Source organism: Sapajus apella, unplaced genomic scaffold, assembly GCF_009761245.1.
Source record: "Sapajus apella isolate SASKATOON/1434 unplaced genomic scaffold, GSC_monkey_1.0 scaffold126, whole genome shotgun sequence".
NCBI lineage: Eukaryota > Metazoa > Chordata > Mammalia > Primates > Cebidae > Sapajus > Sapajus apella.
The window spans coordinates 4,091,449-4,117,024 of NW_022437066.1; the positions used below are offsets into that span (position 1 = coordinate 4,091,449).

At 58.6% G+C, this 25,576-nt stretch overlaps 1 protein-coding gene across 6 annotated transcripts in view; it reads left to right on the forward strand.

Moving 5' to 3' along the window:
* VAV2 (vav guanine nucleotide exchange factor 2) overlaps positions 1-25,576 on the forward strand; it is a 223,927-nt gene that overhangs the window by 164,078 nt on the left and 34,273 nt on the right. For 3 of the 6 annotated variants that reach the window (XM_032261960.1, XM_032261958.1, XM_032261955.1), the window contains exons 5-12: positions 9,326-9,428; positions 11,396-11,410; positions 12,459-12,557; positions 14,272-14,340; positions 15,364-15,464; positions 21,914-22,013; positions 23,024-23,119; positions 23,810-23,878. In XM_032261960.1, the coding sequence (XP_032117851.1) occupies positions 9,326-9,428; positions 11,396-11,410; positions 12,459-12,557; positions 14,272-14,340; positions 15,364-15,464; positions 21,914-22,013; positions 23,024-23,119; positions 23,810-23,878 (652 nt within the window). The remainder of the gene's footprint in view (positions 1-9,325; positions 9,429-11,395; positions 11,411-12,458; positions 12,558-14,271; positions 14,341-15,363; positions 15,465-21,913; positions 22,014-23,023; positions 23,120-23,809; positions 23,879-25,576) is intronic. The other 3 variants (XM_032261956.1, XM_032261959.1, XM_032261961.1) reach the window with 1 other exon arrangement.

Sequence of the window (25,576 nt, forward strand, 5' to 3'; positions counted from 1 at the left end):
TGGTGCACCCCTCTCTCAACCCAGCCCCTGAGGGTTCCCTCTTCCTCCCAGTGGACAGCTGTGGCCCTCAGATGCACTGGGGCCACTGGTCATGGCGTAAGTGAGCCTGCCTCCCAGGTGACTGAGACTGGGCATGTGCCACCTCCCTGCACAAGAAACTTGCTGATGGAGATGGCACCTGTGCTGAGCAGCAAGGTAGTCGTGGGACTGCCTTGTCAGTGACGGCCAAAGGAAAGGAGCCGTTAGGGACCAGCACCTGTTACCCCGAGTGGCACCACAGTAGCGCCTGCTTCTAGGATCTGTTCCGTACCTGGGAGAGTTCCTGGCGCCCGGATTCAGAGCAGCTGCCATGTCAGTCTCCTCACTTGAACTGTGAGGTGGCTGGGACAGATGGCCACGGCCACCCCTGTCCCGGGGACCCAGTGCGTTTCTGATGCAGAACTGGTCGTAGGAGAAATATTGACTAAACCCATTCAGTCTGGTAGGCGTTTAATTACTAGGTTTATATTATTAACATTGTTTTAACGAATACCTTTGATTTTATTTTCTCAATTTAACTTTATTTAAACCCACGTCTTCACTGCTCCCTTTACTTCTCCCTCCCTCATAATTTAGAATATGTGTCATGAAATGTCAGTTCCACTGTTTTCAAGTCTCAAACACCACACAGCCACCTCTCTCTTCCAGTGTCCGTTGACCGGATACACGTGCTGGGAGGGTACTTTTTACAAATGAAAAGTGCCATCCGTGTAGCAAGGCTGACGGCCAGTGCCCCGGGCCGCGGCAGGAGGGCCCGCAGAGGAAGGGAGTCTAAGGGTGTGACGGGCAGAACCAGGCGACCCCAGGTTCCACTCCCCCAGTATCAACAGGCTTTGGGTAAGTGGTATGACACAGAAGGGAGGGAAGGGATATTGTCAGCGTTTCTAAGATTGTCGTGTCCCAGAGAAAGATTCCCAAACACAGCTCCCCCGCCCGTGCTTGAGTTGCTCACTTTTAACCTCAGTGCTCGGGCGAGTCACAAGAGATGAATGGGAAGTGCAGGAAGAATGAGGCCGTATGAAGGAACATTCCGCATAGTCGCGGATGAGAGACAGAAGGGCAAGGCAGGCGTGGCAGGGCGCGGTGGCTCACGCCTGTAACCCCAGCACTTTGCAAGGCTGAGGCGGGTGCGTTGCTTGAGACCAGGAAAGGAGAGCAGCCTGGCCAACGTGGCGAAACCCCGTCTCTACTAAAAAGAAAACAGCTGGGCATCATGCTGAGTGCCTGTAGCCGCAGCTACTGGGGAGGCTGAGGCAGGAGAATCGCTTGAACCCGGGAGGTGGAGGTCGCAGTGAGCTGAGGTCGCGCCCCTGCACTCCAGCCTGGGCCACAAGAGCGAGACTCCGTCTCAGAAAAGAATAGCAGGACAGGCATGTCCCGGTGTCTGAGTCCCCCGTGTTGGAAGACCTCCCTGGGCACGTCTGCAGTGTCTGAGTTCCGTGTGTTGGGGTGACCACCGGGGTGTATTTCCAGCATCTTCGTCCTGTGGTCTTGTCCTACTGTGAGTGCAGGGGGAGGGGAAGGGCTGTGTCTCCGCTCTTAGCTGGCGGAGCCACAGAGGTCCTCACTGTGGGCGGCGGAAGCCCCCGTGGCTGTCCACTCGCACGTCACCCCTCGCTGTGGGCGGAGGAAGCCCCCGTGGCTGTCCACTCGCACGTCACCCCAGCTCTCTCAGCCTTAGTTTATTTCCGGGTGCCATGGAGTCGTTTCAGAGGTCTCAATGATATGCTTAAGGAAGTCTCACTTTCAGTAGTGACAGAGTAGTGTGGCCAGACTAACTTTCCGGCCCCTAGTAATTCCAGAAATTGGAGAAAATCTGTAAAAATGTGTGTGGAGGCCCAGGGGCGTGGCCAGAGCTGAGAGGAGGTGGAGGGACCCTGCCCGGGAGGGACGCGCCTGCTGGGGGGACGTTCAGGCTGTGGGGCCTTTCGCTTTTGGGTTGCCCCACGTCATGCAGAAAGCTGAGGTGTCCCAGGACAGATTGGGGGCTGGTCCAGCAGCCCAGAGGCGAGGAGGGACATGCCGGACGGGAGGGGTCCACGGCGAGCAGGAGCCTCTACAACTTTGTGTATAAAATGCACTCAAATCCTTGGCTGACCATTAAACTTCACCTGCACGGGAAAGACCTTAACATTTGCAGCAAAAAGCAGCAGCAGTTGGGAGTGGGGAGCTCAGCAGCCAGCTCAGCTCCTGCCCACTTCAGGGAGGGCAGAGCTCGAAGTCCGAGTCCGACCACGTGAACTGCTAGACAGTTGTACCCTTCGGAAGAAATGGTAGGATCCAGAGCCTCACAAAGCCTCATTCATAACATCCCGGGTCCAAGAAAGAAACCACCAAACGCAAGAAACAGGAGAAAGTGAGTCATGCTCAGGAAAAAAAAAGAGTCAATAGAAGCTGACCTTCTGATGACCCAGACATACTTAGCAGCTGTATTGGTCACAGGGCCTCCAAGAAGCGGAACCAGTGGGATCTCCATAGGTGGCTGAGAAGATTTATTATGGGAACTTACGTGGCTATGGAGGCCAGAAAGTCCCACCACGTGCTGCCTACATGCTGGAGCCCCGGGAAAGCGGGTGATTTAACGAAGTCTGAGCCCAGAAGTCAGAGAACCAGCGAGCCACTGGTGTGTCGGCCCACGGCCAAAGGCCTGAGTCCTGGTGTGGGATGGGCAGGCGCCGTTGTGTGTTCTGGAGTCTGAAGGTGTGACAGCCAGGAGGAGTTCTGACGTCCAGAGGCAGGAACGATAGACGTCTCACCTTCAGAAGAGAGCGAGTTCGTCCCCCTCCGCCTTTTTGCTTTAACTTGGGCCCTCCATGGATTGGATGACACCCATCCTCATTGGTGAGGGTAAATCTTTACTTGGTCTTCTGATTCAAATGCTGATCTCTTCTGGAAACCCCTCACAGACACACCTAGAAACAACGCTTCACCGGCTCTCTGGGAAGTCCTTAGCCCGGTCAGATTCACGTACAAAACCAAGCATCACAGCAGCTCTTATGCATACGGTCAAGGACGTAGAGGAAAGTGTGTGACTAATGAGTGAACAGATGGGGAGCCTCGGCAGGGAAATAGAAACGACGAAACACTGTCAAATGGAAATTCTGAAAATGAGAAGCACAAGGCCCGAAATGAACGATCGCCGGATCAGCCTGATGAGAAAGCCGCACGCGGCAGAGGGAACAGTCGCTGAACTTGAAGATAGTCCAGCGGAAGCTACGCACGTTGTCATTTATTTATTTATGTGTTGAGATGAGGTTTTGCTCTTGTTGTCTAGGCTGGAGTCCAGTGGTGCCACCTCGGCTCACTGCAGCCTCCACCTCCCAGGCTCAAGCCATTCTCCTGCCTCAGCCTCCCAAGTAGCTGGGATGACAGGAGCCGGCTACCACGCCTGGCTAATTTTTGTGTTTTTAGTAGAGATGGGATTTCGCCATGTTGGCCAGGCTGGTCTTGAACTCCTGACCTCAGTTGATCCACCCACCTCAGCCTCCGAAAGTGCTGGGATTACAGGCGTGAGCCACCGCGCCCGGCTGGAAGTTACAGACTGTAAATCACAGGGAGGAAAGAAGTTTGGGGAGAAGGGACAGAGCTGGAGACGTGTGTGACCGTGTCAGGACATCTAGCACTGGTGTTATTGCAATCTCAGAAGAAGAAGAATGAAGGAAGCAGAGTACACGTTGAGAAAGAAAAGGCCAAGTACTTCCGAAATTCCAAAGCCTCTGTCATAATACCACAAAATGTCTCTGAGAGAAATTAAGACTTAAAGTATATACTACGTTTGTGGATTGGAAGATATTAAGATGTCATTTCTTCCCAAATTAATCTGTAGACTCCATCCAGTTTCTATCATGATCCCAGCAGACATTTTTAAAAAATTGACAAGACAGTTGTAAAGTTTACGTGGAAATGCAGAGGACCTTGGAATAGCTTAAACAGTCTTGCAGAACAAAGCTAGGGTCAGGTGTGGTGGCTCATGCCTGTAATCCCAGCACTTTGGGAGGCCAAGGCAGGTGGATCCCCTGAGGTCAGGAGTTCGAAACCAGCCTGGCCAACATGGCAAAACCCCATCTCTACTAAAAATACAAAAATTAGCTGGACGCAGTGGTGGACGCCTATAATCCCAGCTACTCGGGAGGCTGAGGTAGGAGAATGTCTTGAACCGAGGAGGCAGAGGTTGCAGTGAGTTGAGATCACACCATTGCACTCCAGCCTGGGCGACAGAGCAATATTCCATCTTATAAAAAGAAGAAGAAGAAAAAAAAGAACAAAGCTGGGAGATTTACATGACCTGATTTCAAGAGTTTCCATAAAACTTATCAAGACACAGAGGTGTTAGCATAAAGACAGATAGATTGATGGAATAGGGTAGTTATTCCAAAATAGACTCACCCTTATGTGGCCAGGTGGTTTTTGACAGAGACCCAAGCAATCCAGTGGTAAAGTTTTTGTCTGTTTGTTTTCTGAGAGTCAGGGTCTCACTCTGTCATCAGCTTGGAGTGCAGTGGTGCGATCATAACTCACTGCAGCCTCTAACTCCTGGACTCAGGCAGTCCTCCTTCCTCAGCCTCCTCAGTAGCTGGGGTAACAGGATTGAGCCGCCATGCCCTGCTCGAAAAAGAGAAGTTTTGAGAAATTGTTCTGGAACGTGTAGACATTCCTGTGGGAAAACAAGTGAACACTATTCCATACCATGCACAAACATGAATTTGAGATGAATCAGAGACCCAAACATAATGGCTTAAACTATACAGCCCCTGTAAGAAATTACCCCTGTAAGAGACAGCAAAGATTTCTTAGACAAGACACAGGATTTCTTAGGACACAGGACACAGCCAGATGCTACTGAAGAAAGATGTGCTAAATTAGGCTTTATTAAATTAAAGATGAGTGTTTATCAGAATGTCATTAAGAAAATCAACAGCTAGGCTAGAGACTAGGGGAGGAATCACAAAACACATCTGACATGTATCCAGAGTATGTAAAGAACTCGCAGAATTCTGTTAGAAGACAGACGAGCAATTTTTAGAAATGGACAAAAGTCTGGAACAGAGCCTTCACAAAGGAAGGTATACAGCAAGGACACGGAAGACCCCTCCACAGCGTCGGCCATCAGGAAAGTCCCAAGTAGAACCACAGTCCTGTTTCACTCCACGCCCACTCTGGGGGCCGAACTGAAAAAGACTGGCAAGGGCAGAAGCGGACGAGGATGTGGAGCAGCTGGGCTGGTGGGCGCTGCTGGCTGGGGGTGTGGAATGCACCCACTTTAGCAAAACATTTGTCAGTTGCTTGTGAGGTTGAGTATAGACCTCCCCTTTGACCAGCAACTCCACGCATAGTGGAATTTCATTTCCAAAGGAAAAGAAAGCATGTGTAACGCCCCGCCCCACCCACTACACATGTGTACACCTGCACACACGTGCACACGCGCGCGCGCGCGTGCACGCACACACACACACACACACACGGCTTGAATTCTCATATAGCAGCTTTTATTCACAATTACCAGAAACTTGGAGGCAACAAGTTGTTGTTCGTGCCATGAATTAGTACTCAGCAGGAAACAGGAGTTTGCGGCAGATGTGGACAGCAGTTGGAATGGATGTGTCTCAAAGACCCGATGTTGAGGGAAAGAAGCCAGTCATGAAAACAAATCTAACCCAGGACGCCCTTGACATTCGACTGCAGACAAGGCTCGCCTGTGGTGAAGAACAGTCAGAAGGGTGGTTGCTGGGGACGGGGAGGAGCCTGATGGGGAAGAGGAGGAGCTCAGGTGAGATGAAAATGTTCTGTGATGTGGGAGGGCATGAGAGACACAGGTGTATCCATTTGTCAGAAAGGTACCGCTGAGGGTGTATTTTGACCCTTAACAAGCTTAGCAGAAATACTGTGAAAACCCTGTACATGGCGCTCCTCACCAAGCTTGAGACCCAGCAGCTGCTCTGTAGATGTGGACTTGTGCCTAGATCCAGGAGTGACAGTTCTGACTTAAAGATGGGTCAGGGGAGAGGGAGGTGAGCAGGGGACTCTGCCTTCCAGGTCCCTTTTCTAGGTTCACCCGGGCTTCGGAGCATCTTTCAAGTTTCATCTGTTCAGGAAGATTCTGACCACCCCAGTCTTCTCTGTCCTCTCCCTCCTCAAAATGTTTGGGCTTGGGCCAGGCGCGGTGACTCACGCCTGTAATCCCAGCACTTTGGATGGCTGAGGTGGGTGGATCACCTTAGGTCGGGAGTTCAAGATCAGCCTGACCAACATGGAGAAACCCCCATCTCAACTAAAAATACAAAATTAGCCCGGTGTGGTGGTGCATGCCTGTAATCCCAGCTACTGACTCGGGAGGCTGAGGCAGGAGAATCGCTTGAACCCGGGAGGTGGAGGTTGCCGTGAGCTGAGATTGCACCATTGCATTCCAGCCTGGGCAACAAGAGTGAAACTCTATCTCAAAAAAAAAAAAAAAAAAAAAAAAGTGTTTGGACTTGGGATGGGGCTTGCTGGCCCTCCCCCATCCTGGGATCAGTGGATCGTATGCTGTATTTTCCGGAGTACACTCAGGCCTGGTGTCAGATCTGGGCACATCTTGGGGTACTCAGTAAATGGCAGTGGGAGGCTGCTGCCGGGGGAGGCGTGAGTGAAGAGTGCGTGTCCCTGGCATCCGAGAGACCCTGCGGCAGCCGGAGCGGGGCTTTCCCGTCTGCACCGTGGCAGGCCTGGGGCTCCTGTGGGAGAGGAAAGCCGTTGCCTGTTGTCAGCATCCCCGCCAGCTCCTGGTTCTGGTCGGCTCATGATGGGGGCTGCTCTGGGTCCTTTATGAGCAGCCTCCTGAGCATGGGGCAGAGTCCTGGCCTCTGTTGGGATGCCCCACAGTGTGGCCGTTTGCCGTCCCTGCACGGGACAACCTCCAGGCCCCAGTCCAGGCCCAGCTTGCAACCTTTTTTAACCATTTCATCAGCTCTTGCAGCATTTAATAGCTAGCCCCCCTTCTTCCACCTGGCCTGTTGGAGAGAAGCCGACGTCTGTCTAGACAGTGTGAGTGGCCTCATCTGCCCTTGGGTTGTCTTGTTCAGCAGCCTGGAAGCTTCCGTGTCTTGCCTCGCCTCCAACTGTCAAGAGTTCCCGACAGGCTTTGCCGCCAGCCTCGCTGTGCCACGTGACAGAAACGTGGGGAGCAGCCCCTTGCCTGCGTCCCTGGCATCCTGGCGGGCAGAGCGGTGGGGGCTGTTTCCTTGGGAACAGCATCTGGAGAGGCAGGGGAGGTGATTTGTGTCATTGCTGGTGACAGTTTCTAAGACAATTGCCAGACCTGGCTGGGGACGGACCTTTGAGATGGGTTAGTAAGAAAACCTCTGCACACACAAACACCCTTCCTGCCTTCATGTCTGTTCCCGGGGGGGCCTCTGTCACCAGACTGTGGGCCCAGCCCGTCTGAAGGCTGTGTTTGCCCCGGCTTCAGTTTTCCTGAACGGCTGAGCAGCACCCCAACAGACCTCTCGCAGTGGAGGCCGGGCGGGGAGGGAACAGGACAGTGACCGAGGGCCGCAGCCCCGCCCCTTGCTGGCAATTTCATCTGTGTTCGTTCCAGTCTGCACAGTGGTCACAGCGCTGTCTACCTCCAAGGATTCTGTGAGGCCCGAAAGTATGACTGGCTTTCTTCAGGCGCTGGCACACAGAGGGTCTTGCCCATGGGTGGGTGGCTCTTTGAATGTGGCTTGGAAGATTCCATGTCTGTCCCACGGCCAGCTGCCCTCTGCCAGCTTTGCTCCTCTGGCTGGCTGTCAGCCGCCTCACTCACACCTGTAGTGGTGCAGAAAATGAAGTACCCAGAGCGACAGCTTCCTCCGCCACCTTTGCCCACCTGCCTGTAGGAAGCTCTGCAAGACAGGAGCTGGGCTCGCCCCCAGCTTCCCCTCTAGAGAGGCCCAGATGCTTCGCCCACGGGCGGATGCTGGGTGGCTCATGCATTGCGGCATGTCCTCCAGGGAAGGTGCCGAGGGCCTTCCTTGAATGCACACGTGCCTCTTTCTCTCAAGCAGACCTTGAATGGTCCTCCCCAACCCCAGTCTAAAAAGGTGACAGCTAATATTCAGAGGCAAGGTTTGGGATGAGACCGTGGCATGCGGTGTGGGTGGGGAGCCCGTTCCTGAGTGCCACAGGGACCGTTCCTGCCCCACCTCCATCCCTGCGTCGCCTGCCTGCATGCTGGCCATGGTGGCAGCGGAAGGGGGTACTCTGCATTTATTTCCATCCTTCCAGCAGTGAACTTTGCCACCCACTTTGAGCCTAGGCTGTGAGAGGCGTCCTTGTGCAGGGCCGAGGGCGTGCAGACCTGAAGACACGTACGGCCTGGGCCTGGCGTGGCTCCTGCCCTGAGCCCACGGGTGTAGTGAGCCCCCAGCGGGGCCTGTGGGAACAGGGGTGGTTGATTGGCTCAGTAGCTGATGCTGTGAAAGACTTGCTGAGCCCCAGCAGGCTAGGTGTGGGGCGTCAGGAGGGCTGAAGAAGCCTAGTGTGGGGAGGAGCCAGGCTGGTCAGCCGCCACACACAGAGTCACTGGAAACGTCACCAAGGAGCTGCATTGAGCACACGAGTGCCTGCAAGAGTCCAGATCACAGGCCAAGTGGGGGTCCTGGAGGGCGCCTTGGAGGAGGTGGCCCAGGAACTGAGTCCTGCAGGCAGAGGGGTGGTTGGTTGGAGTAGGACCATGAGCTACAACAAAGCTTTATTGTATTAGGTTTTGGCAGGAATTTCTTTGGCTCTGGTTTCAGAGGGCAAATGACAAACTCTGGGTCGCCCTCCATGTACCTGGGATGTTTGCACCTTGGCTCCAAGGACTGGAAGAGCCAGGGCTGAGCCGGAAGCACTCAGGGCTCTAGGTCACAGCCTTGCGCTGGGAGGAAAGGGGCTTCTGGTCTGGAGGCAGAAGCTGCACGTGCCCGTCAGATAGGGGTGGGAAGATTCTGGTGAGGGCAGGGGTCCTGGCCCTGGGCCTCTGGCCTGTGTCTCCAGCGTTTAGCAGAGGGCTGGAGAAGTGGCGGCTTGTCCTGGTAGATCTGTCTGAGATGCACACTGTGGAGGCAGCAGGCAGAGCCCTTGAGGATGCTCCCTACGCTGTCCAGTTCACACTCACAGAAGCCCCACAGGTGGGGCTCACCCCACTGTGTAGATTGAGGCCCAGGCAGGTGACCTCACTGTGGCTCCAGCTGCCTGTGTCCCTCGTGGACCCTCGTGCTCTGTGGCTCCCCAGTTAGGGTGGTGGGAGCCTCCCCTCCCCTCTAACCTGCCTCCTCCTGTACAGCGAGCATGACCTGGGGGAGGACATCTACGACTGCGTCCCATGTGAGGATGGAGGGGACGACATCTACGAGGACATCATCAAGGTGGAGGTGCAGCAGCCCATGGTGAGCCCGGCCCCTCCCAACCCCCTCCCCTCTCCCCTCCCCTTTCCTCCTCTCCCCTCACCCACAGAGCAGCCTGGCCCTTGCTTAACACAATATCGAGCTATACCCATGTCTGAGCCACCGAGGGGGAGCTGCCCTGGGTACAGGGGGACGTCCAGAGGGTACATCCCTTGGTCCTTCCCAGTCCCCACGGAGCTCCTCTGAGGTGCATCTTTGGAAGCCCATGCTGACTTTTGGTCTGCTAAGTGCCCTTCCTCCCTATGGAGATGCTCTCAGGTGCCCCAGGTACGACATCACCACCATCATGGCCCTCCGCCCTCGCCGCCACAGGACCCTCTGTCCAAGGGTTTGCAGGGCCCTCAGTCCCTCCTGCCCAGGGAGCCCTAAGATAGTAACTTGGCGCACAGTCTAACAGCACGCGTCATTTTCCCCCTTTGTGTGGAAGTGATGAGACCCGTATCGGCCCAATTAGCCAGCTGTGCGTCTTTTATGTTGCAAGGATGTTTATTTCCAAGCAGGCACTGGCGAATAATCTCTCGGACGCTAGTTTGCTCCGTTTGGGCTTATTGCCAGCAGCTGCTGTGTGGAAGGTGGGCATCCAGTGGGGCTGGGATGGGGAGATGGGGACCTGGGGGGCAGGTCACCGGCCCTCGGACTCCCAGGCTCCTGAGCAATGGGCGAGATGCCACTTGCCAACCGCGGAGGCTTTTGATGCCATTTGCTTTTCCTAAAGACATGGGAAATTTCTCAAAAAGCTGATTTCAGTGTTTTCCTTCACTGTGGGAGTAACCAGCTGGTGGGAGAGAGGCAGAAATCTGGGGAAACAAATCCCCAAAGAGGCCTTGCCAGGGGGGGCCTTGCCTGCTCTGCTGGCGTCCTGCTGGGAGACACAGGCAGGTGCAGGGCTGGGGGTCTCACAGCCCCCAAATGGACTCTTAAGAGCAGGTTTCTCTGCTTGTCCGTGAAGGGTCTCGAGGTGAATTTTTTCCCTGCCGTTAAGGGGTCTTCCTTCAGGGATGACAGCCCTTTGTGGAGGGAGGAGGGCCTCCATTTTGCCTTCCTGGGGAGCTTGGCTGGGCGGCCCTGCTCCCAAGCCTTCTGGGGCAGCTCTTAGGCCTGGAAGGCTGAGCCATGGCACTGCTGCTGGGGCTCCCCTTGCCTCCCCAGAGCTGGCCTGAGAGCTGCCAAGGTGGCCGATGAGCTCTCTGGACTTGGGAATGAGGTCTGACTGGTCAGGGCCAGTTCACTCCCCAAGTCATTTGAAAGCTGGGTGTCCTGCCGATAAACTTCAGCGGGCAGGTGCAGTACCTATGAGGTGGGGTGGGGGACCCCTGCCCCTGGATCATACAGGCCCTCTCACTCGACACCCCAATTTGTGCCTGGCCAGAGTGGGTGCTCCCTGGAGCCCGCTGCTGTCCCGGGTTCTGAAGCACCTGGGAAAGGACAGGGAACATCCACAGAGCCTGCCACGCTGCGGGCAGTGCTGCCTGTGTCCAGGCTGGGCCGCATGCTGTTGTCCCGCTCTGCATAGGGTCCTAATGCCCAGAGCTGGTCCCGCTGGTCTTGAGCTGTCCCGTCCATCCAGGCAGGGGCTGGGGGCAAGGGGTAGCTCCTGCTTCCTGCCAGGTTCCTCTGAGAGAAAACAGCTGCTTCCATGTCCTCCCTTGTCCTGTCTGGAGCTATCTGAGCAGCACCAGTAGAAGGTAATAGAGATGGTGATGTCTCCAAAGGGAGATAGGCCAGAGGATGACAGGTGCCCCTTCCAGAGCCTGGGTACAGGTGCTGTAGGGACTCTGGGCCCCAAGCCTTCTCCCTGCCCAGCTGGGCAGCACCAGGGGCTGTGATGTGACTTCGGGTCTGCTGGCTGGTCGTGGGGTGGTGTTCCTGACGTCCCAAGCCCAGCTTGTGAGGACAGTGTGGGCCCTGCTAACCGGCACTGTTTCTGGTTTCTTTCTCCACGCTTGCAGATTAGATACATGCAGGTGAGTGGCCCTGGAAGGGGAGGTTGGGGACGTCCTGCCTATGCCATCTTTCTGACTTTTCAGGAAGGTCTCAGACCTCTTTGAGAAAACTCAGGACCCTGCCCCCAGGGAGACGTGGTCAGGCACACGTGACTTTGGGCATCAGGGACCCTCAGCACCCCCATGGCCCTGTACCCCCAGCTCCGTCTTGCATGTTGCCTTAGATCTGCAGCCTGGCAGACCCAAGGGGAACCTTGGGCATTTCCTGGAGGATGATGATGGTCTTAGGGCAGACACCAGTGCCGTGGGTCACAGTGACGTTTCTCCAGAGCCTTCTGACAGATGTAGTTCACCCAGCCTAACAGAACCTTAGACAGTGTTGGGAAAATCCACCGCTCCCCACAGGGACCCCACCTGTCACCTCACTCTGGACCACTGGCCAGGCAATCTCCAAACAGTCCTGCCCCAGCCACGTTCTACCAGAGGTGGGGGCAGGCCCTGCTCTGGAGGAGGCCCCAGGGGCCTTGCCAGGAGGGTGTCATCTCAGGTCCCCTGGTTAGAAACCGGTAGGCACTCAGGGGAAGAGTCTGGCCTGCAGGTGGCTGGCACTGGGATGTGCAGTGGTGGGTGTGGTCTGCATGGAGTCAGGCACCTGTCTGCCGTGTAGAGAGGACTGCACGCAGTAGGTGCTTTAGCAGGTCACCCCTGTTCTTGTGCTGGAGAGGTGACTTCTGAGGTGCTCACTCCAGTCTGCTGAAGAATTGAGACCCCGAATTAGAGGAGTAGGAGCCTGGGATTCTAGAAGGCTCCACCCGCAAGCCTACCTTAGCACTGTCTCTGTGCCACATCCCCTCCCCATGCCTCAGTTTCTTCATCTGCAAAATGGATGGGAAGGGGTTGGTCCCCTCTGTCACTCATCTGGCTGTGGCACTGCACACTCAGTGACCTCAGGGCCAAACCCGAGGAGGTGTCGTCCTATGCAGGGGTGTCCTGGTGTCACGGGGCAGACACGCAGGCAGCAGGTGGCCAGCCCCATGGCGTCCTGCTGACGCCCCCTTCCCTCCTGTAGAAAATGGGCATGACTGAGGATGACAAGAGGAACTGCTGCCTGCTGGAGATCCAGGAGACTGAGGCCAAGTACTACCGCACCCTGGAGGACATCGAGAAGGTGAGGGTGGGCGTTGGTCCATGGAAAATGGCCGTGGCCACTGTGGTCATGGCGGGGCCATCCGCCTCCTGGGAGTGCCTTCTGGAGGCAGGACCACAGGGCGTCTCTGATAGGCGAAGGAGACTCAGTGGCCCGCCCAGCCATGCCTCCAGTACCCCTACCCAAAAGGAGGGTGCCCTCTCCTTTCCTCTGCGGCCCCTGAAGCCCCGGCCTGCAGGCGTCCCCACTCCTCCCCCAAGCCTGATCGGGGAGGGATTACGGCTTCAGCTCCTGAGAGTTTCTCGAAGGCAGGTGCTGAGCTAGCTCCTCGAGTGTCCCCCACCCTGCCTAGAACTGCTCCCCAGCCTCTCCACACTCAGCCTTCCCCTCTGTAAAATGGGGCAGCTCCGATGGGGCCTGGGAGTGTCCTGCGCAGGGTGTGGTCAGGCCTGGTGACCGAGCGCCCCACAGCTCTTCCACCCCCGTGCATCCGGGTCCTCTGTCCCGCCAACCGGCTGAGCTCCCGGAGGGCTGAGGACCGGGCTTCACCTGCCCTTCCCCGCTCGGGCCTCCTGTGGGCACCTGGTCGGCCCGGCCCTGGCGCATTTCCCCAGCACTTCTGAGTCTTTATTGCCAACTGCCAGTGTTTACTGGAGAGAAAAACCCACGTTGTTTTCAGTTTGGAGCCTCCTTTCTATCGTCTGGTTGTGGTGTGGGGTCCAGGGTGGCCATGATGCCTCCAGCCGGGAGAACTGGGCTGCCCCATTGGGCCCAGGCTGGCCTTGCTCTGGCCGGGCCCCTCCTGCTGCCCCACCCTCCAGTCCCTGGCCAGCGGCCTTTCTGCACACACACGTGTCCACCCTGGCCCAGGTCCTTCCAGTTCCCTCGACGCCCTGCCCGCGCCCTGGCAGAGTCCCCCTCTTCTGGGAATCCTGGCCCTGAGGTCGGCTTCTGCTGGGGTCCTGCTGGCCTCCGCCTCCCTCCACGGCCGAGTGCTGCCAAGAAAGCAGGCGTGCTCCTGGGGTCTGTCTCCACCACGCCTGAGGCTGTCACCCAGGTGTGCCTGCTTGGGCGATGCGCTCTACTCCCCGTGGTGGCCAAGCAGCGGTCCAACAGCTGGGCCCAGAGGATGCCCGCAGAGCTGCTGGCCGCCCTGGCCAGGAAGCACTCGGGGAGCAGGAGAGGAGAGGTTGGCAGGGCCTCCCGGGCCTCCGGAGCTGGGCGGCAGCCTCACACGGCCCCGTCTTCGCTTCACATCCCGCCTGAGGCTGGGGCTGGAGGGCTCTGGTCCACTCCCTGCCCCTCCGGCACTCATGGGGGTGGAGAGCGTCCCTTTTGATGACAGTTTTAGGGTCGTGCTCAGGAGCACAAGCCCAGTGTCTGAGTCCTGACTGCCCTGCCTCCTGGGTCTCAGCTCCTCACCGCAAGCCACAACCCATCTCCTGCCTGAGGGCAGCCATACCGCAGCACCCAAGTCCACCCTATGTGTGGCTCTGCCCCCATCAAGCTGGGAGTGTTAGAATCTTTGGCCTTGCACCTCCCCCCGCCCACCCGCACTCACCCCCAAAGCATGGAGCCTCATGTGGCCAGAACGCAGGCGTGCCCCAGTAAGCATGGAGCACCCACCCCAGTGTGCCTTCCTGTGGAGCTGCCCCGAGACCCTCCGCCGGCAGCTGTGACCTTGAGAGGGCGGGTGACAGCAGCAGGGTGGCAGTGGTGGGCTTCTCTCTTCCAGAACTACATGAGCCCCCTGCGGCTGGTGCTCAGCCCGGCAGACATGGCGGCTGTCTTCATTAACCTGGAGGTAAGGGTCCCGGCCCCCCTTGCTCATGCCAAGCTCTGGGCCTTAACTTGGCACGGGCCGTACATGTCTTGCTGTGCCCAGGGCCTTGGAGAGCTGCACCTCTGTGGCTGCGCGTGCTGGCCGGAAGGAGGAGACCTCACCCTCCTCTCCAGTGTCTTTAGGTTTAGGAGTCAGGGTGGCAGGTTTCTGGGCTCCCCTTGTCTGTGGGTGGGGTGGCACTGACCTGCATGGCTGGAGGCATGGGCGACCCTGGGAATGTAGATGAAGTTTTTGTAAGCGGCCGGGGAGCAACGTGTCCTTCCACCCCTTTGAGAAGACCCCCTACCTGCTCTGCTGGTGTCTGAACGCAGTCACAGAAAGACAGCCCCCCAGGCAAAGAGTCACCTTGGCATGGTCAGCAGAGCAGGGTGCTGCGCCAGGTTTCCGCAGCTGCGCATGGGTGGGCTTCCTCCGGGGACACGCTGCTCCTGGTGCTTCCTCCGGGCCTGGTGGCCACAGGTGCCCGCAGCCCATGTGGTTGTGTCCTGCCCTCCCTGGGCGTCTCATTAGCTGTAAGGGTGGGCTCTGGTTATGCTGTCCTGGACGAGGCTGGCTTGGACCCTAGAGCTTCCAGTGGCCTGTGTCTCTGACCCAGAGCTCATCCGGCCCTGGGCTGTGGCCAGGATGGAGGAGCACACACAGGAGGAAGCCTGGGGTGGGGCTGCGGGTCCCGGGGTGCTGCACTGAGCTGCGCCACTGTAGGTGCAGAGCTGGCCCCGAGCTGGCCACTGTGTGTCAGACGGGCTGATGTGGGCTGTGGGTGGCGTCCCTCACACACGTACTGGCTCCTTGGGGCGCCATTGCTGTAGAACCTTCTACCTGAGTCACACCCTGGCATGAACACATAGGAGGGGTGCAGGCCTAGCACCCGGGCCCCTCACCCCCTCGACAGGAGCCACAGAACCACAAGGGTGCGTCCAGGACGGTGCTCCCATCTTGCCTCGGGTGGGCCTGGCCGGGCACTCACAGCTCTTTTTAACCCAGGACCTGATCAAGGTGCACCACAGCTTCCTGAGAGCCATCGATGTGTCCATGATGGTGGGGGGCAGCACACTGGCCAAGGTCTTTCTCGATTTCAAGGAAAGGTGAGTGGCTGCCCGCTCCTCCCTGTCTGCAGGAGCGCTTACACACGTGGGACTCTTGGGTTCTGGGTGTCCGAGGCAGGGGCCGCCCCCTCGGGACCCCGTCCTCCCTTGGTGAGAATGCCGCCCACCCCAAGCCACAGCCTGGTTGATGGAGAGCCAGCCTCCTGTCCTGTGGGAGCTCGGCAGGGGGAGGATGGGATTCCGGACGCTTCTAACTAGCTGTGAGGGGCGGCTGTCGGAGTGGCTCTGCGTCCCTGCGGAGATCTCGGGGCTCTGCCTCTCCCTTCTGCACCTTTGTGGCCGGTTCTTTAGAGTTAGGACGCAGAGAAGGATCAGAGGAGGTGGCACGGGGGGCTGTCGGAGGCCAGGGAGGCGGGGTTTCTGGGGTTTAGACGATGCCCAGGCTGTCGGAGGCCGTGGAGATGGCGTTTCTAGCCACAGACATCTCGAGAGAGCCCCATCAGGGTCAGTGCCAAGCTCTGTCTGTCGGAGAGCCTTTGGAGGGGCCCGAAGGGGTCTGTGCTGATGCTTCCTGAACTTGGCTGCTCACTAGAGACACTGGGGAGCTTGATACAAATACCGTGTTCTGGGTCCACTCTTGGAAGGGTCTGCTGTAGGGCCCGGCAGCTGTAGAAGACCCCACAGGGGCATCCGACCACATGGCCCTGGGCATCGGGTGCCTCGGTGCCTCTCTCCCTCGTTGTAGGAGGGTGTCCTTCATTGTCCGCCAGGTGCCTGTCAGCACAGCTCACACACCACTCCCTGTCCAGGCAGCCGGGGGCAGGCCCAGGGCTGGATTCTCAGGCACGCTGCATGGGAACCCTGCCGGTGCTTCCCCGTGTGCTCTACAGCTCCAAGAAAGGAGCTCCCCATTCCCCTCGGGGAGGGTCCCGGAGCCTGCTCTCTGGGGGCCATGGCTTGGGGGGGTTCCCGGAATCGTGAGGGAACAGGCAGTGCCAGTGGTCAGGTGGCAGAGGGGACCAGGAGAGCTGATGAAGCCCAGCAGGTGTGAGCACACTGGCCAGCCCTGGAGGGTAAGAGTGGGCAGGGGTGGGGGACAGGAGTCTCACCTGCCTCCAGCAAGGTGTTCCTTTCACCTGCGGGTGAGGCCATAGTGCCCGGCTGGCAGGGTCACACTGGCTGTCACCAGATCCTCGCTGGGCGTAGGGTACAGCAGATCTTCTCAGCGCATTGTTCATGCTCTCCCTGGGCCAGGAAGGGAGGGAGGCCATGGATGAGGCATGGTTTGCTTTGAGACCCCTTAAAGGCTGAAGCCCTGGAGCGGGAGTGACTGGCCGTGTGGTGGAGTGACAGGGTGGACGGCCCACCCTCTCGCAGGAGCCTCCGCAGCCAGGCTGCCCTGTGACTCTCCTGGCCGCGCCCTAGCAGCAGGACCTTGCACGCGTGGTTCCCAGGGCATCCCCACCTTGGAATGCCACTGCAGTGTGGGTAGCGCATCCAGTCACAGGCTCGGCCCAGGAGCTCTGCAGACAGGCAGCCCCGTCCCTGGCAGCAAGACGCGAGGCAAGACCCGTCAGTCGGCTGTGTTTGGGGAAGGGGCTGGCAGCGTTTCCTCAGAGCTCATCACCAGATCGTGGCGGTTCCGTCCCAGCATCCGGCTTTCCTGCTCCTTTCCTCTCATTTTGGAGCCAGCCCCAGGGCCCTGGTTCTTGCTCACAGGCTGAGCCCCAATGCTTTTATATGGTGCCTGCTGTGTACCGCTCCTGAGCTCTGGACTGAGGACACGCAGTGAACAGAGCTGCTGGCCTCTTGCTGGGTGGGAGGGATGAGAAGCAAGACAGAGGAGCTCAGGGGGGCTGTGACAATGACCACAAACAACGGCAGCTTAAAGCAGAAGGGATGTCCCCGCTCTGCAGCCCACATCCTGAATTAGTCTCACTGAGCCAAAGTCCAGGCAGCCCTGGGTCACGCCTCCCGCAGAGGTTCCAGAGGGAGCCTTCCTATGTCCTGCAGCTCCTGGGGCCCCGGGGGTTCCTGGCTTATGGCTGTGCTGCCTTGTTCTCTGTCCCTATGTCCACGTGCCCTGCCATGTTCTCTGTCCCTACGTCCACGTACCCTGCCACATTCTCTGTCCCTATGTCCATGTGCCCCGCTGCGGTCTCTGTCCTTACGTCCACGTGCCTTGCCTCGTTCTCTGTCCCTATGTCCACGTGCCCCGCCATGTTCTCTGTCCCTAGGTCCACATGCCCCACCGCGTTCTCTGTCCCTGCGTCCACGTGCCCCACTGCGTTCTCTGTCCCTGCGTCCACGTGCCCCGCCACTTCTCTGTCCCTATGTCCACGTGCCCTGCCACGTTCTGTGTCCCTATGTCCACGTGCCCTGCTTTGTTCTCTGTTCACGTGGCCTCCCCACGTCTCTGTGTCCTTTTCGGAGCCCGCTCTTCTGGGATTTAGAGTCACTTTCCTTCAGCATGGCCTCATCTTGGTCCTCACCATGACTACATCTGTATCGTGACTAAATAAGGTCACATCCCGAAGCTCTGTGCACAGGCATTGTGGGGGGCACTGTTGGATCCACTGCCTCTGAGCTGTGGCCCGGGCCTCTCTCCATTGCCAACTGCCTGTGGTCAGTGGGGCTGGGGGTGACAGCTAGCCTTGCCATCTGCTTTGCACCTTGGCCGAGTAAGAGAGGGCGTGGGCCCCTTGAGTGTCCTGGACTCAATGGAGAGAGTGTCCCTCTGCAGAGCCTCACTGTGGGGCCCTGAGGGCCAGGCTTGGGAGCCACGTGTGTTCGCTTTGGAATCCAGCCCTGTTACCCCCTTGCTGGGTGACCTCAGAAGTCATGTCACTTCTCTGAGCCTCAGGGCCCCCGTCCTAAAAGTGGCGTTTCTGTGAGGATGCAGTGAGCCCAGGGGTGACGCACATCCCATGGCCAGGGCCCCTGCAGGTTTATCGTGCAGGTCTGGCTTTCTTTTCCCAGTAGTTCTGCTGTTCACTGTGGGTGTCTGCCGTGCACCCCCACACCCTGCATCCTTGCATCAAATGCATAGAAGGACCCGTGTCCAGGCTTGAGGCTGTGGCCACTCAACCGTGTGCGAGGCCTGGTGCAGGCAGGTCCGGGCTGGGTGCTGGGGCGTGGGGAGGAGTGAGACCCACTGCGGTAGCTTGGAGGTGGTGGGGTGGCCACTGGGGCAGTCTCCTCTATCGGCTCCCGCTGACTTCGGACAGGCCTCTACCTGCTGCCCCTTGACCTGTCTCCTTGCTTTTCCCTCTGGCCCTGCTGGGGCAGGGGTTGAGGTGGAGAAGGCAGCACAGAAGGGGCAATGGTAGGGAAGGGTTTTGATGAGTGAGTAGAAGTTTGCCTGGCGAAGGCTGCCAGCTCAGCTATGCTGTGGATGAGAGGTGGGCGTTCCTGGTGGGGTGTGGTGTGAGGAGAGCAAGGCTGGGATCTGCACCCCAGCCCCTCGTCTGCCTACACCACGGGCCTAGGTGACCTGGTGTAGTGTGAAATTGAAGTGGGGAGCTCCCGAGGCTGGCTCGGCCACGCTGGAGCTTCTGGCACAGGCTTGTTACCCGCTGGACCTCAGTCAGGCGCTTTTTCCACTCACTCGAATACTTCCCTTGACTGGGAGGGGCTGGGGCCATTACTGGGCCCAGCTCACCTGAAATGCTCAAAGCAGAGGCCGCAGTGGCGCAGGGCCTGCTAGGAAGTCAGGTGTGTGGTGTCCCGTGCTCCCTTAGGCCTGAGTGTGGCCCCAGCCCCAGCAGCGGCAGACCTGGCTCCATGCAGGGAGGATCCCTTGCCGGGGGCTCTGGCTTTCCCCCTCCCCAGCCCACACTCGCCCTCCCACCTCCAGGCAGTCTTGGGAAGCTCTGAAAGCCTCAGGGTTCATCACCTGCCCTGGCTTCCCCAGCTGGAGTCCTCAGGGCAGGTGAGGGCACCTTTCAAAGGGACCACATGGGTGGGCTGGGGGCCGCAGGGTTCCGGGTGCCCCTGGACCTCCTGCCGTGGTTCTGGTCTGGCGTCATCATCAGATGGAAGGCACAGCCAGGAGGCGGCGCAGTGCAGCCCAAGGACCTGGGCTTTGGCGTGGGCGACTACTGGTGTGATTCGCTTGTCAGCTTCAGGCCTCTCTCAGCCTCACTGTCCCCATGGGTAGAACGCTGACAGTCACAGTCCTCCGGCTTCCAGACCAGGTCAGGTGATGCCCAGTGCATGTGATGTGTCTTCTGCTTACGGCTCTGACCATTCTCTGAGCGTGGAGAAAACACGGATCCAGAGCGGGGCAGGTGCAGGCGGCCGCCAGGACCCAGCGTCTGGTCCGCTCACTTTCCAGGCTGCCAGAGGTCTCTTAAATGTCCCTCTGTTCCTTCTCCCCTCTCCTCTGCTGGGGCTTCTGAAGATTTTGTTCAATTTTTTTTTTTTTAAAAAAGGGGAAAACCCCTTTTCTCGATTGCATCCAGAGATGATAGGTTTTCATCAACTTTTCTATTAAAATGATCAGTGTAATAACTCATTGAGGTGGAAACCAGTGCCAGGTTCCCGTTTAAAGTGGCTTCCGGTCAACACACAGCCCCAGCGCTAGGCAGGAAGCAGGCCCGTTTCGATGACGGCGATGCCTCCGTGCAGACCTCCCAGGTCTGTGGACACGGGACCCACCCGTGGGGACACACCCGTGCAGGCCCACGTGTAGGCCCTGTGGGACTGGCCATGGGTGCTTTGCTTGACTGTGGCTGGGCTGCCGGCTCAGCTGTGCTGTGGTTGATGTGGGCGTTCCTGGTGGGGCGTGGTGTGAGGAGAGCCTGGCTGGGATTCAAGCAGATTCTGATCCTTTCTCAGAGTCATTGAATCTCAGCCTCCCATGCCAGAAGCGTCCTTGCAGGCCTGTGGGGGAGAATTCTCAGGGGGCCAGAGGAGGTACCAGCCACTGGACCCACGTGCAGCGCTGGGAGGATCTCAGGGCCTCTGGTGCCCCTGGCCACGTGTGAGGATGGCCTCTTGAGCATTTGTTGGGAGTGGGAAATGTGTCAAGATGCCTGTCCCTGTGCCCGAGCCAGCTTCTAAGGGACACGCTCCCGGGCAGAAATGTGTCCCCAGCCACTGTTCTGATAAACCCAGAACTCCAGAGTGGGCAAGAAAGTGGGCATTACCTGGTCCAGAACCCCACAGGTGTGGGGAGTGGGTGCTGTCCAGGGACCCATGTGGCAGAAAACCTGTCCCTACATCAAGACCCCAAGGTCAGGATGCTTCTTCCCGAGTGCAGCCCTCCACAGAAGCCAAGCTGCAGGCCAAGCTGCCTGTCCTGAGCCTCAGGCTGGTGCCCAGCGGCAAAGCAGCGCTCATGATGGAAACAGCCATGGTGACCTGCTTCCGAGAGCTGGCACTGGGCTTCCCACACCAGGGAGGCCTCCAGACACTCACCAACACACAGCCCTGCCAGACAGCACATCACCAGGGCGCCTGTCCCCCAGCCTTGCAGGCCAGACTGTCAGCTCCTAGCAAGTTTATGGAGGCCTCAGTTTCCCTGCCTCAAGAGTGAGGCTAATCACACCCATCTTTACAAATAGGCAAAAAAGGTCGTAAGCCTTGTCGGCAAATCACCTGGCAGTGGCTGCCTCCGTGAGTGGTGGCTCTTGTCATCCTTGTTGTCACCAACATCGTCACCTGGCGGGGTTCTTTCTGGGACTGCCCTTTCAGTGAGGCGACGGGGTTTTAAAGATGAAGTTTCAGGCTGGTAACCTAAGACCCCGAGGCTCCAGAGGTCAGGAACCCTGGGTTCCAGTTTGTAGAGACGTGGGCCCAGTGCTGGGTGAGGGAGAAGGGTGCTGCAGCTGAAGGGACCAGCACAAGGCACCGAAGTGAGGATCCAGATGGCAGGAGAGCCATGCTGGGGCCAGGAGGAGGTGGTGGGCAGGACCCAAGGGCCGGCCTCCTGAGTGTCCTCTGGGGACTCTGCTGGTCCTCCCAGGCCTGGCGGCCACGTGGCTGCCCACATCCCCGGTGAAGAGGGGGATGTCACTGCTGATGTCCCCTGCTTATGGAATCCAGGCACTATGTAGAAGCAAGAAGGGTGACCCTTGGGGGTTCCCCACCCGGCACAGCACCAGCGTGCGCCCCTAGCCAGCACAGGCCTCCGTGCTCAGGGCCTGTGGCAGAAGTCTGAGGCCTCCTGGGGTCTTCCTTCCTTTTCAGGGGTGGGATGGGGGGTTGAGAGCTCCGCCCCGCATCCCAGCCAGGACCTGACCTAGAACCACAGTGCGGGTGCTCCTCTCCCAGCATGCCTGAAGTCCTCTTGCCGGCCCAGTAGCGTTTCGGGAAGGGGAAAGCAGCCTCCTGGCTGCCAAATATTTCCATGCACAGGGGGCTGTCCGGGGAGGGGCCTGTTGGTTGCATACCTGCAGCCTACTGGGAAAAATGGACGGGCTCACTGCAGCCTTGAGCTGCTCATTAAACCTGTGTGTGTGCGTGCGTGTGTGTGCACCGTCCAGGCTCCTGATCTACGGGGAGTACTGCAGCCACATGGAGCACGCCCAGAACACACTGAACCAGCTTTTAGCCAACCGGGAGGACTTCAGGCAGAAAGTCGAGGTGAGTGCTACCAGGCAGTGGTGCTGGCCCTGGCCCCGAGGTGGCAGCTTGCAGGCAGGACCTCGTTAGGTGCCAGCCTCTCTCTTGCCCATTTGTTGGGAAGGTGGTGACGGGGTGGTGACGTGCTGGTCTTGCATCGTGTTGGGTTGGGGAGTGGGACGGGTGGAGGTCACCATCCCAGGCCAGGACACTGCCAGACTCCACAAGGAGAAAGGGCTGTGGAACTGAATCTCACTCAGCTGGGGGCTCTGGCTGACCCCTCACCCTGGCCCCTGCTGGCCCCAGGGAGCCTCAGATGACATTTGCTGGTAACTGTGAGGCCCCCCCACCCCACATCCATCCTCACCCCAAGTCCCAACAGCATCCAGTGTTTCATGTGAGCCCCTCCCAGCCCCTCCTGCTGCCAGCTGAGTTTCCAGGCTCCCTCTGGTCAGTACACCCTGTTTTCTGCATGGAGCCTGGTGTGGAGTCCCCCAACTCTGGCAGTGGTGGAGGCAGCGTGGCCCCCATGGAGAGGCAGGATGCCCCCCAAGTCCAGGCAATGAATGGGGGAACTCCCTGGTTCCTGGGAGCGGCTCCACAGCTTACTGCAAGTTGGCGCACTTGCTTCTCCCAGAGGCCAGGCCAGAGGGGGACTGGTCCATGGGGGGTGCCCTGCTGCCCTTCTCCAAAAGACCTGGGCCTGGTGGAGTAGTCAAAGCCACGCCCAGGCAGGCCCGGCAGGTGCCCCAAGAGGGTCCCTGTAGCATCGTATGTGTCTCACTGCGTCCCGGTGTGGCCAGTGCAGACGTGGTGAAGTGGGAGAGGTGGCGCGTCCCCACCCCTGTGTTGTGAAGCCCACCCCTCTTTACACACCTGGTGCATGGACTGGCTCTGGGAGCCCGGCCAGAGACAGAACAAACGTCTGGGCCCGAGTTCTGGGCTTAGGTCTCCCCTCTCCAGACGAGGGGACAGGTGGGTTCAGGCTTTCCCCAGGGAGGGGCTATCCCATCGCCTTGTCGCCCTAGCAGGAGTGCACGCTGAAGGTCCAGGATGGAAAGTTTAAGCTGCAAGACCTGCTGGTGGTCCCCATGCAGAGGGTGCTCAAATACCACCTGCTCTTGAAGGTGAGGCTCTGGGCCCCACGTGCCTGTGGGGGTCATCACTGCCGGAGTCAGGTGAGGGCCAGCAGCTTCCTGGGGTGTGGGACGCAGCCCACAGACAGATGAAGTTGAAGTCAGCAGAGAGGTTTGTGCTTGGCTCATAACCACTGCTCAATGCACATGATGAATGATTATCACAGTAAATACACATAGAAAAACCGTGACTCAAATCACTGATGAGGTCAGAAAACTGAAAGAGACAGAAAAGCGCCCCACACCAGGAATAAGAAGGCCCTGTGGTTGATCTCTGAGCTTCCTGGTGGCCACGGCAGAAATGGAAATGGAAGGCCTTCAGGAAGGACACACCTGGGAGGGAAGGCAGTGGTTTCTGCGAGGCACCTCGGAAGACGCTTTCCCGTGAACTGCGGGCACTGCTCCTTGCGTTTTGCTGCCTTCATGTCCTTTCTCACTGTCACTCCTTTCCTTTGTCCACAAGATTTGGGAGTGCCTCTGCCAAGAAGTGGGGTGTCCTCTGTGCGAGGGGTCACTATCTGTCTTTTGGTGTTGGGCAGCCAATCCAAGCCTGGGCCAGCAGGTGGGGGTGGCATTCTTCTGAGGACTTGGTTCTCTGCACACCCCCTGCACTAGGTAGGGGCCTGGGCAGAGGCCAGGACCCCCAAGTGGTAGCATGTGATACCCTTCTCACCCTTCCAGGAACTTCTAAGCCACTCTGCAGAACGGCCTGAGAGGCAGCAGCTCAAAGAAGCATTGGAAGCCATGCAGGTGGGTGGGTAAACTGAGGCGGGGAGAAGCCGTTGTGCAGCTTAGCACACCCTTCTGCGCTCTTGGACTGAATTGGGCTCATTAATAAACCGTGATTGTGACCGTAGACATCTTCCCGGGACAGCAGGAGCTGGGGCAGGCCAGGGGAGGTTAGTGGGTGAGACCCATAGCGGGTAGAGGTGAGGGGTGGAGGGTGCTGCAGGTCACATGCTTCCACAGGTGCCCCGAGTCCTAACCTCCCTGTCCAACAAGACCTCCCTTCAGCCTCCCCTCCTCCTGCTTCCCCCCTCCAGGCACTGGGCTTCTCACTTCCAGCCCTGAGGCTTCTGCTTCTAAAATGCCAGCCCCAGTGCCATCTCTCTGCTACCTGCTCGGGCAGCTCCTTTGCCCTGGCTATTTTGAGGCCGCCCTGCCCCATCCAGCCATGCCTCCCTCTCTCCCCTTGTCTGGGTGAGTTTAGCTCATGTCACTCCCTTGCTCGGAAACCATCCGTGGCTCCCACTGCCCACGAAGCAGGCACTCCAGGCCTTCTGCAGGGTACTTGCCCCCAACGTTGCCGCTGTGGTTACCACAGTTCCAGGCACATGTGATCGCTCCACCGCCGGGTACTGGCTCAGGCTGTACCTTCCTCCTCATCCTGCCTTTCCTGACTTTGCAACGGAAGGACATTCTCCAGGGAGGATCGCCCCCCACTGGGTTCCGTCCCCAAGGAACTGGCTTCCCCGTGGGTGGCACTCTCACTCCTGGACACACTTGGTCATGCCAGCCCCGTCCCAGCCAGGCCTGTGTCAACTATGGTCACCTGTGTCCCAGGCCAGGCCTGGCAACCAGCATGTGGTAGGTCCCCTCCAGCTGCAACTAGGTGGAGGGACCATGACTACCCCAACATTTCCCTCATCGGTAGCACGGGGCACTTCTGCCAGCCCCCTCAGGGCTGCAGTCCTGCCCTCTGACACCTGTCCCCTGCCCTCTAGGTAGCCCCCTAGGCTTTGGGCCACCTTTTTCTTTCCCGGGTACCTCATTTAAGGAGCTCCCTCTGGGTGGGGGAGGGGCAGTCATCTGTCTCCATCTATAGCTGCTGTCAGGCTGTGGCGGGAGTGGGACCAGTGCTTGGCCGCCTGGGCTGAGAGGTTCTCTGAGCAGACCTTGTGCTCTGGGAGAAATTTACTCCAAATCCTGTGGGCACTCGTGTGTGGGCACGGAAGCCAGTCCCGGAGACCTTCAGATTCTGTGCCGCTCAGCTCCGCTGGGCAGCAAGCCCCCAAGGAGTGCTCTGGGGAAAGCGAAGCCTCTTGCCTCGACGGGCTGACATAACTCTCCGCGACAGCTCTGTGGCCCGCAAGCCGCCCTCTCTAACACCTGCTCTGGCCTGTCTGCCGTGAGCCACAGTGTGTGAGCCAGCTCGGATGTGGCCTCGGGGGCTCTGAGACAGTGACAGCAGGTGCAGTGGGCCGTGCACCCGGCCCCTGAGTGTGGTCTTGCGTTTCACACTCTCAGCACGTGGTTTCTGGCTGGCGGGTGGTTCTGAAACCTTCGATGGGACGATTTCCCAGGAGTGTCACTCACAGTGCTGCCCAAATAACTTCATGACACGCGCCTGCCCGTCTGAGATCCTCCGTCACGCGCGCCTGCCCGTCTGAGATCCTCCGTGACGCGCGCCTGCCCGTCTGAGATCCTCCGTCACGCGCGCCTGCCCGT